General features: G+C 34.9%; 1 protein-coding gene across 12 annotated transcripts in view; it reads left to right on the forward strand.

Annotated features, from left to right (window-relative positions):
• The window catches only part of CFAP20DC (CFAP20 domain containing), a 68,558-nt gene that overhangs the window by 11,612 nt on the left and 40,262 nt on the right, over positions 1-16,684 (forward strand). For 10 of the 12 annotated variants that reach the window (XM_053953703.1, XM_053953704.1, XM_053953696.1 and 7 more), the window contains 3 exons: positions 7,680-7,794; positions 9,636-9,792; positions 13,330-13,488. In XM_053953703.1, the coding sequence (XP_053809678.1) occupies positions 7,680-7,794; positions 9,636-9,792; positions 13,330-13,488 (431 nt within the window). The remainder of the gene's footprint in view (positions 1-7,679; positions 7,795-9,635; positions 9,793-13,329; positions 13,489-16,684) is intronic. The other 2 variants (XM_053953699.1, XM_053953702.1) reach the window with 2 other exon arrangements.

The raw sequence follows: 16,684 nt of genomic DNA on the forward strand, positions 1-16,684 counted from the left end.
GATTAGATGAATACCACCACATTAACAATCAATGTATTGATCTCTGTAAAAATGTGTAAAATAGATTGTGGATGAAAAATATGATGAAGCATAATAAAATCACAACTAAGGTAGAGAGCATGTAATTTATGCAGCAAAGCTATTAGTAATGCTGAATATAACTGTCTGCTGCAAATGCAGTAGCTAGTTGTTAAATCTTCAGTGTTATGGATTTGGCTACTTTTCTGAAAAAGCAAAGGTAACTCAATGTTTGAAAAAATATTTCATTGTAAAAGAAAACAGCATCTGGCTTGTTTTTGCTTTAATTCCCAATATATGGACATGTGGGTGTTAGTACTTCTGCTTGGCATTTTGACAAGCACTCAAACATTTATTCTTAAAGAACTGTAATGCCTGTCATGGTCATACTTTGTTTCTGATACAGTTTTTCTCAGTGTTGGGTATCACATGAAATTAGCACTTCTTGTAATGGAGAGTATTACAGCAAAGAGTAGAGCAGCTGATGTGAGGAAACAGACCTTGAAATTGTACCATAGCATCAAAAAAAAAACAAAAAAAAAAAAACAAAAAAAAAAAAAAAAAAAAAAAAAAAAAAAAAAAAAAAAAAAAGAGTAGACTGGTCTGGTGTAAGAACAAGAATGAGATGCTCGGTTCCTAGTTATGTACTGAAACATTTTGTGGTCTTGTATGAGTCCCTTTGTATTGCTCAACCTTTTTTTTCCCAGTTCAGGCATGGTACTTACTCATCCATTGCTGCAGCTCTGAAGTCATGCTGCCTCTCTCAGTGATGGCAAATTCATGCTGCTTCAAACTTGTTTAAATCTTAGCATGATAAACAACTGTAAATCCCATGTGGCACAACTTGTAGCTGGGGAGGTCTGAGTTCTCTTATGAGATCCCCTCACCTCTGACATGAAAACCTGCAGAGCAAACTTGCCCATTGTCAGTGAAAGCTGCTGCTGCCCCCTAGCCCAGACTTGGTGCTTGGTATTAATGTGCCGTGGGGCTCTGCTGTGCTGCCACCTCCTAGAACCCACTCAGTACCTTATGGACCATCTTTCCAGCCAGGATGTGCTGAGGATTCACAGGATTGCTCATTCACTCTAATGGTACCTATGTCTCTTAATTTCTTAATTCTTCTTGATGTTCCAGCCTCAGCCTCTCAACCTTTACTCTACTGGCAAAGTGCTTATCAACAGGTTTGCTCAGTTACTATCCCACTCGTCATAGTCAAATTAGCTTTGCTTGCCACTAGCCTTAGCCAGCTCCAGAAGGCATCAGCTCTTGTTATATTCTGAATTAATGCAAACTCTGAGAGTTTCAAACTCTGGAACATACCTGATAAATTTTCTGTTGAAGCTAGTTATGTGTGAAGGAATCTGTAGGGAAAAAGGGGTCAACATCTCTTTATTCCTGAAGTAGTTGTACTTGCTGATAAAAAAATCTTATTGTGAGGCCTGTGAACAGTACAGTGGTATATATATTTTAGTACCATATTTCCTGTTTTCAAACAGTTGTTTCTATAAATATAAGCTTATTACTTTGAGATTTTTAATAACCACAACATAATAGGTTTTACAGGCATAGCTAATTTATTCATAGATACCGTAACAGTTTGAATTTATGTGAATTAGATGCTATCATAATCACTCATCATTTTAGCTTTGCTGACAGAGATATCATAAATTATTCATGTTAACCTAAACACCCAGCATGTTTTCAGATACAGAACAATGTGAATCTTGGTTAGTCTTGCAAAACTTAGACCAACCTCTTAAAATTCAAAGCAGGACATAGATGCTAATTCTATCATGTACATCTGAAATTATTGGAAGATTTTAGATAGAGAATGAAGGTAAAATTTATTGACTATATTTAGCTAAGAGATTATTTGAAATTCTGGTATTTAGTAGCCTGAGACATGTTTGTTGATTTTTTTTGTGAAGCAGGAGTGAAATACAGAAACATTCTTAGAAGTGTTAGGGTATGTTCAATTTCATAATTTACAAAGGAGATTTTAACTCATATATTTGAAAGTAAAACATTTTTAATAACTCTCCCAGTCATCACATCTTCTAGAACTTTAGCTGGAAGTACTAATAAGTATTAAAGTACTAATTGTTTATATTTTGATTAGTTAATCAATGTAAGTAACATGAGGTAAACTGAATCCTGTTTATATTTGGTTGGTAGGGTTTGCAAGTCAGGATTTTCATATGCCAAAGAAAGTAAATTCTGTTAGCAAGAAAGTTAATTTTGTCTTTTTACATGGCAGTCTTCATAGTAATTAGAATTCTTAGTAATTAGAATAAATGGTTTAAATATGAGAAATATGGCTGTATTTTAGAGAACTATTACATTAGCAGGTGCAAGCATCCTTTCCTTTGTCTTAAAAGGATGGATGAAAGGATGGATTGTCTCTTTAGAATAGAAAATTCATGGAAAGAATAACAAAGCGGAAAAAACAACAGCCAATGAACTTAAAAAGCCAACATAACTTGCTGCAGGCATAAATAACTGCATTATAGAGGTACTTTGTTTAGATTTTGGAAAAGAAGTTAGCACTAAACTAACATATTAATACTCATTAGAGTACTTTATACGGAAAAATTAAAAACTATTTTCTAGAATTATAGTTTCCTAAATGATTTGGCAAAGTTAGCCATGCTTCAGAGGAGCATAGCATTGTGCCGTGAAATAGAATTTACTAAATAATTGAAAATAAGAGAAAGATGAGCCTATTTCAAAACCAAGGATATTAAAATATTGATAGAAGTTTCTAAAATATATGTTATGAATATTAGTGAGCACTTCCAGAATGATTTGTGAAACATGTGGGGTTGTAACATTTCCCACTAAGTTTTGCTTGGTCGGGAAAAATACCAGGTCATTTTTTTATTTGGAGAATTGATGGCAAATATGTCAGTGTCTTGTAGGGAGAGGTCAGGCTTCACCATTTCTTCATAACTGCTCATATTTTGAAAGATTTTCATTCTCACAGTCAGATTTGATGATTCGTGTTTTGTGCCTGCCACTTGTGTTGCTCCCTCTTTATGGAGGCTGGTTAAGGGCACTTTGTGGGTTTTTTCCTTGACGCTCTCCAGAAAAACACTATCAACAGGAAATTCCAGTGCATGATACAACTTGTTCTCTAGGTGTGGGTGACATATCAGTCTTCCAGATCTGTTATTTTGTAGAGATTTGATTTATTTTCAATGTAACTACTTATGTTTTTATGAGGGCAGGATACATTGCTCTGGATTGCAGATCATCAGGCAGCCACTTCAGTAATGTAGTATCTCCTACAAGACCAATTTACATATAATAAGTAGCAAGTAGCATATAAAATAAAATGTATGTGAAGTACAGAGTGCTCCTGAATAAGGAAATTTGAGAATCTGAAGGCATGGCAAATCAGCTGACAATTGGCATTCCTTTTTTTTCTATCTTTAAAATGGATGTAATGATGATGATAATGATGCTACTGTCTAATGTTTAGGAAGCACATGCCTTTTATGGAAAAATGACACTGCAATTGTTAAGTACTAATACACTAATGTACCAATAGTGAAGCATTAGCAGAGAATTCTCTCTGGATTTTGACCAGGATACAAAGAGATTTCTGTTAGTATTAAATTGCATGGGAGTTGCTCTTAGCTTAGCAACATCAATGAAATGCCTGCTTTCATGTTTGGTAAATTTCCAGGTTGCATCATTTATAAGGAGAAAAACACTTTCATTTGAAGACCATGTGATTCTGACAAATGAAGCATCCCTTCAACAGTTCAGTATTGTTTTTTACTAAGTTCATTTTTGGCCTTGAATTGAACATTAACAAATGGTTATAATTTATTATCTATACAGAAGCAAAGTGAATAGGCAATCTGAGCAGATGAGTCTATCTGTGCTCTTGGGTAGTTGCTCCCATTCACTTGCAATCTCACTATAGTTACCATTGTGAGGAAAATAGTCAATCAAATTTGAAGATGTAAAATAAAATTGAAAATTGAATTGGAAGGTAATTTTACTTTCAAATGGCTTGCAAATGTAGATGTTAAGTGTGAAATGAATGCAGTTAATGACCATAGCTGGAAGAGTTATGCACCTACTGATCACAGGAATATTATTATAAATGAGGTTGATTTTCTTGTTGACCACCTCATTTTTCTCAACATGGTCTCATTACTTTTCTATCATGTCTGACCCTTAGATATAAATACTCAAGCAGAGACATAATAAAAATACATTAACTCCCATATAGATTTTTTTAATTCATCTTTGAAAATCGAGATGTATGCTGCAGATGTCTCTTGCCATTGTAGGTTTAACATAAGTTCTGCTTTTGTGTAGCAGGAAAAAAAGTTGTGTGTCACCAAAAGTACTCTGGAGTAATTTTGCAACTGAGAGATCTGATGTTCTAGCTCCTGTTGTCTGAATTATTACAGAAAAGAGTTTCTCCAGACCTTTGCTTTATTTTTATTTTCCAATAAGCAATGTAATTGAAAAGTGTTAAAGTTGTACTAACTCTTTAATAAATATCTTCCTTCTCCTGGGAAATAAATTATTTTATGTAATTTTAAGGCCATCTTCTTTTTTTTCTTAATTTGCCTGTTTGAATGTTTCACCTACTTTTGCCTGTGGAATATAAGTATTTTTATTATTTTAAGTGTATTTACAGAAATAAATTACACTTCTTTAGGAATGATTATATCTATGCATCTCAGGTTTGCCCCTTCCTTGTGGCACACCTATCATCATTAAAAGTCTTACTTTAGACTTATATGACAGAGTCTGATATAAATGTGTCTTTTGAGCTAAACAAATGTGTTCAGTGTTACATTTTGGAATGTAACTGACTTCTGCATTTACCAGTGGACTTTCTATAACCAAGGTTCTTATTTTTTTTTCATGAGGGCGAGAGATAAACCTATTCATATAAGAAATAAATAGTAAAATTTAAAACATATTGAACTGATAGTATGGAGTGAACTTAGGTTTGATTGCCAGTTGTTTGGAGGTATGCATGACTTAATTCTAGGCTCCTGTTATAGCCTCATTTAAAGCAACATTCTCTATTGAGAATTATACAGTTTGAGGTTCAGCAGGGATAGTATTTTTGTTTCTCAGTACTCAGGTTATTGCAACTGCCTGGTTTCTCAGCACAATTGCTCAGCTCTACACGTAACCAGGAAATCCAGGGAGCTTCAAGCAACCATTGCTGCACTGCTTTGGACTTCTTTGGTGCACCAATTTTTTAGCACTTCTGAACAGCCAAGAATTAGAACAAAGAGCTTCTGGAAACTAGATTAATAGATTTTTCACCAAAGGCTATATGGGAAGTACAGTGATGGGTGGAACTATGCCTTAATCAAAGGCTTAGCTGTGTGGCCCATTTGTTGGTGATCTTCATGGAATTATTTCACATCTTGCTTAAACTTCTTCAAAAGTAAGATCAAGCACAGGTATCAGCATTGTAAGACACTTGGAGGTGTTCTGATGAAATCACTTTTCAAGGACTTGGTATAATTTGTCCATTCAAAAAAACATGTGCAGCTGATTCTGGAATCTCTCATTAACAATAGCAATAGTGAGGATAAAAACGTTTTTTCTTGGCACAGTACTGGAATTTCTGCTTTTCAAGTGCATGTGATTTATAAAAGGAACTGCCAGTCTTTAAAAATGAAACAGATAGCAGAGTCTTCCACTTTGGTTTCATTTGCCCACCAATGTTATGAGGATGAATAGATTAAAGGTCAGGTTATCTGCCAGGGAGAGGAAAGAATCAGCAAGTTCTGGAAAGCTGGTGAACAGTTTGCTTTGGATGATAGTCTTAATGACTGTGGGGGAACGAGAAGGTTCTTATGTATTTTTATTGCCTGTACTGGTAGAATTTTTTGATATTTACATGCATGCAGTATATTTTGTACTGTCCTTGCTTAAACTCTCAAACTGGCAAAAATAACTAAATATGTTATTTACCCCAGAGTTAATGTCCTCCTAAGTTGACCTAAGGAAACCTATGAATGTTTTAGGGTGTTATTCTGCAAATTTTAGGTGATGACATTTTATTATTTAAGCTGCAGGTAGTCCTTAGCTAATGAAAAATTATTTTCAGTAATAAATTAAAAAAAAAAGTCTACAGGACAGTCTCACATTTTAAAGTAAAAACCGGCATTTGAATGATTGAGTAATTACTTTTAGCAACACTAAGTAGTGACAAAAAGTTGTTTTTTATAAGTATTTCTCATCTTCTCAGAGGGGCTGCTAATTACAGAGGAATACCCATCTGTTAGAAATAGGCTTGTTCAAAATAATAGGTAAATTAATCACTGTTTCCCCATACATTAAGCATATTCTCCCAGACTGCAGCCTTTAAAGTAATACCTGTGCTCTGGAGTGTTAAGGGAGGACAGCTGGGGAATGTCAAGGTTGTGCTGTTGTTGTGGTTTAACCCCAGGAAGCAGCTGAGCCACAGTGGCCCCTCTCTCTCCTGGGGAAGAGAATACACAAAGGTAAAAGTGGAAAACCTTGTGCATTGAGATAAAGACAGTTTAATAAGGGGGAGAAAAAGCTGCACATGGAACCAGAATCTAAACAAGGCATTAGCTCTTTCCGATGGGCCTGCAGATGTTCAGCCATCTCCAGGAGCTTGGGGCTTCATGCTGTGTAATGGCTACATGGGAAAACAACGTAGCTCTGAGCTTTCCCCATTCCTTCTCCTTCCCCCCAGTTCTTTCTGCTGAGCATGGCACTGTGTTGTCTGGAACAGCCCTTGGGTCAGCAGGCATCAGCTGTCCTGACTGTGTCCCCTCCCAGCTGCTGGCTGGTGAGATGAGGTGAGGAGCAGAAAAGGCCTTGGCTCTGTGTAAGCAGTGCCCAGCAGCAATGAAAACATCCTTGAGTTACCAACACTGCTTCCAGCACCAACCCAAAGCATAGCACTCTCCAAGCTACTCTGAAGAAATTTAACTGGATCCCAGCCAAAACAGCACAGCTGCTAACAAGAAGGAAACAGAACATAAAAATGACCCTCTTTGTCAGTTTAAAGGAAGCTTTTTTTTTTTTTTTTTGACCATGGCTGTAGTCTGAATTTATTAGAAATGTTGAAATTCAGTGTCCTTGGTATCATTGTGAGATGACCTGAATAGTGAGCAATAAGCTGCTGCATTAGAATTCACCTTTGAAGATAAGTCCTCTTGAAGTAAAACAGATAGACAATGTATTGTGTTTACCTTAAAGCTGAAAAAAATCTATATGCAGTGACAGAGGCATTTTTAGGAAAAGAAAGCAAATAATGTTTTTCTAGTTATCAGGCCCCAAGATAAGACAAGCTTAAGGGACCAAAATACTTGTGATTATTAAAGGCTACTGGTTCTTAGTTCATACAAATTGAATTCTTTCATACTTTGAAGGGCTGTGGAAATCTAGCAAAGAGTGTAGACTGTTGAAATGAAATTAGCATGTAAAGTGATTTTATATATGCAGGGATATAGCCATGGAGTTTGAATTGGAGAAAGAAATCTCACTACTCATCTTGTAAAAGAATTTTTAAATTCCATGTTTGCTGTCACTGACATAAAGGTTCTGCACATGAACAGGTTTTTTGTGATTTCCCAAAGATACTGGATTATTGAATTGACAAAGATCTGTTCCATTCTCTCCTGACTTTTCTTTTATAGGATAACTGATTTTGACAATATTAAAAGAAGATTGTATTTGTCAACAGTCCACAAGGAGTTGTCTGTAACCCCTCTGCATGCAAAAATTCCTCTGTTTATGATCAAGCGCAAAATAGTAGGTACCTTGGGAGTATTACCTGGACTGAGGTTGAAAATCTGAAATATTTTGTGTATATTATGAACTTTTTGAAATTATTGCTTGTTTAGAACTCAGCTCCTACTGATTGAAGATACTTGTGTATGTCCCCTTTACCAGATGGCAGAAATCCACTTAGTGCTGCACCTCCTCTATCCTTCATCTTATATTAGGAATTCATTCTCATTTTACAAAATTATTGCTGTTTGTGATATTTCTTCACCTCTTCTGTTGATCCAGCCTCTATAAATTCTCTGTGTCCCTGATACTTCTTCATGACAGGGCTCCTGCTCACATGTCCCTTCTCCTGTAGTGTCCTCTGATGACATTCACTGGAGGTAGACTCTAGCTGATGGCTGCTTTCACATTCTTCAGGTTCTTCCAAATTCTGGCATATACAGAACCATCTCTGTGTCAAACTGATGAGAGCAAAACAAAAACCATTTTCTTCTCCTCATTCCCCTCTCCCATGCCCAGCCACAACATACGGCAATAGCTGACAGGTACAAAGCCTGATGGTTACTGTATAACCATGTAAGGATTGGAGTCTCAAATACTGCTTTAGAAAATAAACTTGATATGAGAATAGTTAGATTTCAAATATTTTAATATATATATTTGCATGAAGAGAATTAGGTAACAGTATACTAAGCAGTTGCAAATTTAAGGCTAGACATGAGAGAGAATATTTTACAAAAAGCCTCTGAATTTATAACTTTTTTGAGATAGGTTAAGTAATAGCAACTGTGGTAATTTAAGATTGAGAGGTTTTCTGCTTTGTGGGAAGAAGTAGTTGGATTTTTTTTTTTAATGAATATGCATCAGATCATACCCCTGAAGTTGCTGTTAATTCAAAATCCCATGAAATTAAATTCTTTTTCTTCAGTGTAATTTCAGTTAGTTGGTGTCAGACTAGTACAGGTATTTCAGGATTAACGTGTGCATTAATGTACACCAAGTTAAATTCAAGCAGAAGATGAACTTCAGTTATGAATTTTAATTTAGATAATAAAGCATGAATCAGATATGTCTAGATGCTCTGATCATTTATAATGACAAAATATTTTAACAACCTTAATGCTTGACCAACCTTAAAGAGTAGATCTATATTCCTTAGTGTATCTGACTGTCTGTCTCCCTTAAATGGTTATCTGCCTTTTTATCATTGCTTTTTCTTAAAGGAGGGAGCATGCTGCTTTCAGTGATTAAATAGATCTTTTACATGGCTCTGATAGTTCAACTTACTGTATACACAAGCTGATTGTTATTATCATCATGAGGGGTTGTGACTCAGGGTATATAATAAGTTGTTCATTCCATCAGTAGAACATAGTTTGCATTTTCACATGCTAGCTTTCTGTATTGTATTCCTACAAATTATTCTATTTTTCAACCTCATGACTGGAAGTATCAGTTATAATTAAATACTGAATTTTTCAGTCCATTGCTTGGTGTCTTCAAAACAGGTATTACTTTCCTTCCAATATTTCAGATTTAAGACCTGAACAGTAATGTATGCACCTAAATATTTTCCCAAAAATATTTGCTATTTGTCAATTAGAAGCTAATATTTCTACCTTGACTTTATAAGGAAATTAGGCATGTACAATCATTATGTTTTTACTTTTCTTTTCCCTTAAAATTTCAACCATTGATCAACTAAATTTTACAAATGAGTAATCATATAAAATATATTACAGTTCTGCGAATTAAATGAAAATTGCTACATTTCTTCTCAAAGCCATCTTGTTTATTTGTATAGATGGTGTGTTAGCCTCAGCTCATGGGTTTTACTAAGGAGTATTGTTTCTCTTTTCTAGTGGTGCAATATGTGTATTGACTTGGTAACGTTTACCTATGAAATATTCAGAGGAGCTCTCTTCCGGTCCTTGGATGGAATTATTATTTCAGCCAACTGTAAGCTAAGAAAGGTCTTCACTTTAAAATTCAAGCCTCAAAACACAGCTGAGGAAGATGGTGTGTTTCAATTACTATCTAGTCTTAATCATAACTGTTCATGTTATAAAATCAAAAGCTTCTCATTCATCAGATTGGCAATTTGAAGAATTACATGATTTCATAAAAATTCAAGTGGTAGTACAGCATATTAAGTCTGCTAGTGTTGGACTTAGGGCAACTAATTAAATATGTGTGTACTCCTGTGTTTTAAACACTGAATTCCTTAGAAGTATTTTATTGAAAAAAATCTGGCAAGATTTATCAAGTAGAGAGCTTGTTTAATGAGGGTATCATATGCTGATAGAAATCATATTTTGGCCAGGAACAGAGTATCTGAGAGGAAAGAGAAGTACTGAAAACGGCAGCATTTGCTGTTTGCTTTCTTAATTTTGGATGTTAGCAGCTGATGAAAGATTTCTTTTTGAAATAATGCAGACAAAATTGTAACAAAACATTATATGAAACAGAGCTATGAAACTATAATAAACACCTCAGATCATGTCCAGTTATCCTAATGTGGCCTTGTTTATTGGGAAAGTTATATTGGTGGTGAGCTGAAAAATGACAGGGTTTTTTATAATAGATCAGGATACTGGTCAAGTTTACCAGTCTCCAGACTCGCATCGTAATCCTGAATCATCATTTTCCAAGGAGAGAACTTCATTCCTCACTGGCATTTGCAGTAATATAGGAGAAAGTTCAAAAGCACAGCTGGCACTTTCTTATTTTAAAGGCACCCCTAGGAATAACTGAGCTTCTATTTCATTGAAATTTTCATTTTGTGGCTTTTAAGGAAGATACTTGTAAAAACGCTTCTGGTTTTGGAAGGAGAGGTAGCTAACAGTATTGTAAGTGTAGCAAAATGTATCTTCCATTTGGAAACAGTAAACCAATAGGGGAGAGTAGGCAAACCTTGTGATTACTCCTCTGATTTTTTGTTGGTAAGATTGGAAAAAATATTAATTAAAAAATGTCTACAGAGAGAATATGGTAAATTCTCAGCAGGAAACTGCAGTTCAAGCTCTCACTGGCATTCATTTAATTTAATTCCATTGGTGCATTGTTTTTTCCCCTTCCATTCTAAACAGCTTCTGAAATGTGCTTAAATATTCTAAATGAGTTCCAAAATTCTAAAATGCAGCTAACATAATGAGTCAACAGCTTTAATAAACTGTATGCGTAATAAAATATTACACTTTTAATTACTTCATTATCAATTCTATGATTATTACACAGCTGGTGGGCATTAGTACTTTCTGTATGCTTTTGAATTTCCTTATCTAGGCAATTCATAGAATCAGAATCACAGAATTGTTTAAGTTGGAAAAGACCTTCAAGATCTTTCGAGTCCAACTGTTAAGCCAGCATTGCCAAGGCAACCACTAACCCATGTCCCTAAGAACCCCACCCACATGGATTTTAAATACCACCAGGAATGGTGACTCTACCACCACCCTGGGCAGCCTGTTCCAAGGTTTGACAGCCCTTTTGATGAAGAAAGTGTTCTTAGAATCCAATCTAAACATCCTCTAGCACAACTTGGGGCTATTTCCTCTTGTGCTGCTACTTGTTAGCTGAGAAAAGACACCAACACCTACCTCTCTACAAAGTCTCACTTCAGCCTCCTTTCCTCGAGGCTGAGCAACCCCTGTTCCCTCAGCTAGTCCTCTAAACTTGTTCTCTAGACCCATCTTAAATTTTCTTTACAGCTGAAGGTTTAGCTGAATTTAAATTATTCTATACTTCCATACCAAATTAAAGAAAAAGAATGTTATGATTGCTCTTTAATAAACTTTTTCCCTCTCAATGACTGGACCAGTTAGATGAGCTCCACTGAATGTAGTGACATTGCAACTTGTATTGAGAGTTGTTGTGGCCAGCAACTGAGCAGCACAGAGCCACTCCCCTCAGTGGGATGGGGGAAAGAATCAGAAGGGTAAAAGTAGGAAAATGTATGGGTTGAGGTAATAATACATTAATAATGCTAAACTGTAATGACAAGGAAAAAAAAAATAAAACCCAAGAAGGACAATTGTTTTTTTATTTGCATAATTTGTTTACCACCAGCAGCCCCCCCCCCCAGTCAGCTTTGCCTCTAGTGGATATGCTGAGCACACTGCTATGTGGTCTGGAATATCCCTTGGGTCAGTTGGGGTCAACTGTCCTGGCTGTGTCCCCTCCCAGCTTCTTGTGCCCCCCTGCCATCTGCTCCCTGACAGGGCAGTTTGGGGAGCTGAACAACTGACACACCAATATGTCATCAGCACTGGTCACATGCCAGATCCAAAACACAGCCCTCTACCAGCTACTGGGAAGAAAATTAAAGCTTTCCCAACAGAAGCCAGGACAAGGGTTGAGTTCTCTGCTTCAAACTCCTTGGTGTGGTGGAAGTACTGATTTCAATGTGCAATGAGTGTGTTACTCTTTTCAAATAGCAAGTATACAGTATGTTTTGAATTTCTAAAATTATAGTAAATGCAAAGGAGAAACCACATATAGGAAGAAATTATTTCTGTATGAGATCATTGAGATAGATCTTTTCTGCCTCATGACACTGAAGCATACAAGCATAAACTATACCTAGTTTCTTGTTTCCATAGTGATGCGGAACTTATGTGTGGGTTTTAATCACTAAGTATTGCCCAACAGTGATAAATAATGTACTGGCTTGGCAAAAAAAAAAAAAAAAAAAAAAAAAAAAAAAAAAAAAAAAAACAACAAAAAAAAACCTCCTGTACTGAAATACAACATGGGACACTTGATTTTTTTATTTGAAACTCAATACTTGATCCCTTATTCATGTTTGGGTTTCAGGCTGTGTTTTCCTCTTCTTTTCCTTGGAAAATAGGCTAATTCATTTGCTTATTATATTCAAGTCTTCTAAAATTTGAAATGAATTTGTGTTGTAACATCAAGAATGATTCTGACATGGATTCCTTTCTTTGCAGAGAGCAGCTTTCATAAACTCAGTCTATATTGGTTATCAAAGGGAAAGCAGAGATAATCAGCTCACATTCTACTAGTGCCTGGTGTCACAAGAATATATAGGTTGACAGCTTTTTAGTTTATCATGAAAGCATAATGGAGTCCAAAGTTTGGAATTAAAGCTTGTTACATTCTTTATTTGCATATATGGGACTTCTTTGCTACTTCAGTCCCATAGATATGAATACCATATTTAGCCTTTCATTTTATCTGAAAATCACTGTATCAGTGTTACAATTAAAGCTGAGCTGTAATAAAAATTAACAAAATGTATTTCATTATTGTTTTGTTTGCTCCCTTGACATTTCAAAGAAGTTTAATTTCCTTATCTATTCCAGCCATTAGTGTATATTTCTATAACCATATCCAAAAGTTTTGGCCTAAAATATACACAATATAATTTTAAAATTTGCAATAAAATGTGACTAATTGCAGCAAATGTTTCAAATTACTATAATCTATTTTGTTTTTATAGCCATATGAACTAAAGTATATGTAACCTACCAAATAATATAAGTCAAATTGAATTCCATAGCGTCATGAAGTAAAGCCCATGTTTTTCGATTCTAGGTACATGCATTGCTACACCTGGGCCATATGAGGCTTCAGATAATATTCCTCCAACCTGCCAGCTCAATTCTGATGTCCCACAAGTTACACAAGTGCTGGATCTAAATGAAATTCACAAGCCAAAAATAAAATGTAGGGAAAATGCACTGCAAGAAACAGGTATTCTGTTGTGTTAAAATACTGTGAATACAATCCATAGAGTACGTGTACAAACAATTGATTATTTTGTAAATGTCCATGTTCCAATGTCTTAAAATGAAACATGACAGCTCCTGCACACCTGTAGTGCCACAAGCACACAGACACATGTCTGTTCTATAGTTTGAGATCTGTGTGGAGCCGGAGCAGTTCTAATGCAAGCATGAGATTTATGACAATATTTGAGATGTGATATGAATGTACACTGAAGCATTTTGCAGTGAAGTTGTTGTATTTCTTTTTAAAGTATGTTCACATCAATGAAACTTTGCTGCCAATATGAGCATGTAGGGTCCTCAGCTTATACTCTGAAACGGGAAATCTTATCTTATTGGTATCTTGTCTTATTTGAATTTTTCTTTAAGCTACAAAATAATAAACCATGTAATTTAGAGTTTGGCAGCATTGCATTGAAGAAATTTATTAAAGAAGCTGGGCAGTCATGTGCTACAATACAAGCTATTGACTTGGATAAAAGCTAAGAGAAAGCAAAGAAAGGATTAAATTTAAAATTATTGTTACAGCTGAAGGCTAACAGCAGGAGACCTAAAAGGTTTTTGTTCTAGACTCTGTATTGTTTATCATAGTTATGAATAATCTCAACAGAGAAGCAAATAACAGGGGAGCAAAATTTTGTTATGATACAGATACTGGTTTAAAAAAGAGTGGGACTTCAGAAAGTTTTAAGCTTGTGAGATGGGCAATCCCATATTTATTTCTTCCTGAAAAACAAAGCAGCTAACATGCAGGAAATACCACAGTTTTCAAAGCAAGGTTTTCAGTTTACTGGTTTTATGTCTTGTGGCCACTGTGTTGAAAAATTATGGTCTAGGGACCACTGTACAGGGTAAATATGGAACATGACATCACATAAAATCCAGCTTTGCTAAATGCACAGGATTCTACACTGGGGAGGAATGATGACTACAGTTAAGCTTTAAAGGATCAAAATTAAATGAATCAAGGCAGGCCGGTTATCATCACCATAGATACAGCTCAGTAGAACTTTCAGATTTTAATATGTTTTAAAAAACTAAGTAGCAGGAAATTCAAATTCATAGGAAATGAAAAAGGTATCAAACCTTTAAATCATTTTTGCATTATTATCTGAAATACTTTATACATTATCAGTTAAACCATCTCAGAAAATATCTTACAGACCAAGAAGTGATTCAGGGAGAAGGAGCATGAATGATAATCTCTCACATAAAATATGCTGAAAACATTAAAAATTTACATAAGGGCATATATAAAGTAACCAGTGATACAAAGGATGTTCAATAAAAGCTGTTTTTCTTATCTCATGGCACAAAAACAAGGCATCATTTGATGTGATGATGCAGTGGAAAATTAAAAACTCATAAAAGAAAATGCCATGTTACACAGAATATGATTAAAATGTGAAATCTACTGCTAAAAGAGGCTGGTAAAGAAACTGGTATGATTCCAAAATCAGTTGGCAATGTATATGGGTAACAGTAACATTATATTTAGCATCAGTAAAAATGTGAAGAGAAAATTCAATTTTGTACTTCCAAGTTTTTCCAACCTTACACTAAGAGCTGTGTGAAAGGCAGGTGATTTCAAAAATCCATACTGAATTATCTTGTGCTGTTCTGAAGCATTGAGTTTGGCCTTTGCAACTGAATGTTAGAGAGATTATTGGCCTGTTCTAGACTGGCATTTCCTGTGTTTTTATGTTTAAGTTGGCATGTCTGCTTGCGTAAGATCTGTAAGCCAAGAATCAGCAGAAACTGGATTGTAGATACAAATGCCAAGATGTGAAATTGCTTAAATAGACTTGAGTCAGACAATTGAGAGCTTTTTAATAAAGCTGCTATTTTGCTTTAAAACTGTGTATTGCTTCCTACCTGCAGTAAAGTCAACAGCAGAATTTCACCAAGGCAAATATATTTACAGTCCTATTGTCTTGATTCAAAGTACTGATTATCTCTTTAAAACAATTATGTAAAGAGATAGATCATCATTTAAAAACAGCAGTATAGAGAAACATAGATTATTTATGTTCATTATTGGAAATCTGGAGTTGTAAAATTATTCATAAGCAGTAGTGGTCTTCAATCCCACATTATAAACATAGCATGTGTCCTTCCAGACATGTTTTTTAAATTTCAGAAGTCTGCCTGCTTGAAATTGGAAGCTTTAGTATGTTTAGGTACATTTTAATTGGAAAATCTTCTTTTAATCCACTAAACTTTTTGTTTATTTGATAATCAAAAGCCTAAATTATTTTTAGTATCATCCACTTTTCATTATATATTATTAGTTCATTATGTCATCAACACACTGTTTTGTGTAGATGTACGTAATTAATTGCAGCCAATTAATGTGGTCATTAAGAGAGATTTTAATGCAAATCAGCTTTTCTAATTGGAGCTAACAACATCCCAAGGTAGCCAGTAAAAAAGAAATTGATTTTAAACCAAGACAGGTCATCTGATCTTGTGAAATGGCAGCTGTTAACAGCAATCAAATGTCACATCAGGAACAGAGTCAGGTAATGGCAGAAAGTAGCTGCTTCTGTGCTTATTAGTACAGTAAATGATGATATTGGTGGCTAATGTATGATCTGTTTTTCATTTCCTTGATGCCACTGTAAATAAAGCTGATCTTGAAATAAGGTTATGAAAAATGCTCAGGGGAATAGGCAGAATATTTTGTTTCTACTTTATTGCTTTATGAAGGTGTCAAATATCTAAACTGAGATAGCAATTTAATGCAAGTTGTAGCAAGAAAATATCTTTGGACATTGTAAATATTAAATACAAATTAACATGAAGATACCATTTTTATCAGCTCTGGAAAGGAGAATTCACTGACAATATTGGGGAATTATAAAAGGAAAATAGATAGTACATGCAGCTCTACAACCCCGATGGTAAAATTAATGTGTAACCATTTTACTGTCCTTCCTTTTTAAATTTTTTGGAGAACATTCACCTGCATTCCATATTTACTTTCTGTCTTGAAGACTGGCTGGCAATTTCCATGCTTTAAAAGACTTATAAAAAATAAATCTACAGTTTAAGCAGTAAAAAAAAAATAGTGAAAAGGGTAGAATATTTTAGCAGCAGTAGAGTGCATTTGCAATATTAGGGCTCAGCCCTGGTAATACAGTAGATTCAGTAATTTTAGA

Source organism: Vidua chalybeata, chromosome 12 (assembly GCF_026979565.1).
Source record: "Vidua chalybeata isolate OUT-0048 chromosome 12, bVidCha1 merged haplotype, whole genome shotgun sequence".
Lineage (NCBI taxonomy): Eukaryota > Metazoa > Chordata > Aves > Passeriformes > Viduidae > Vidua > Vidua chalybeata.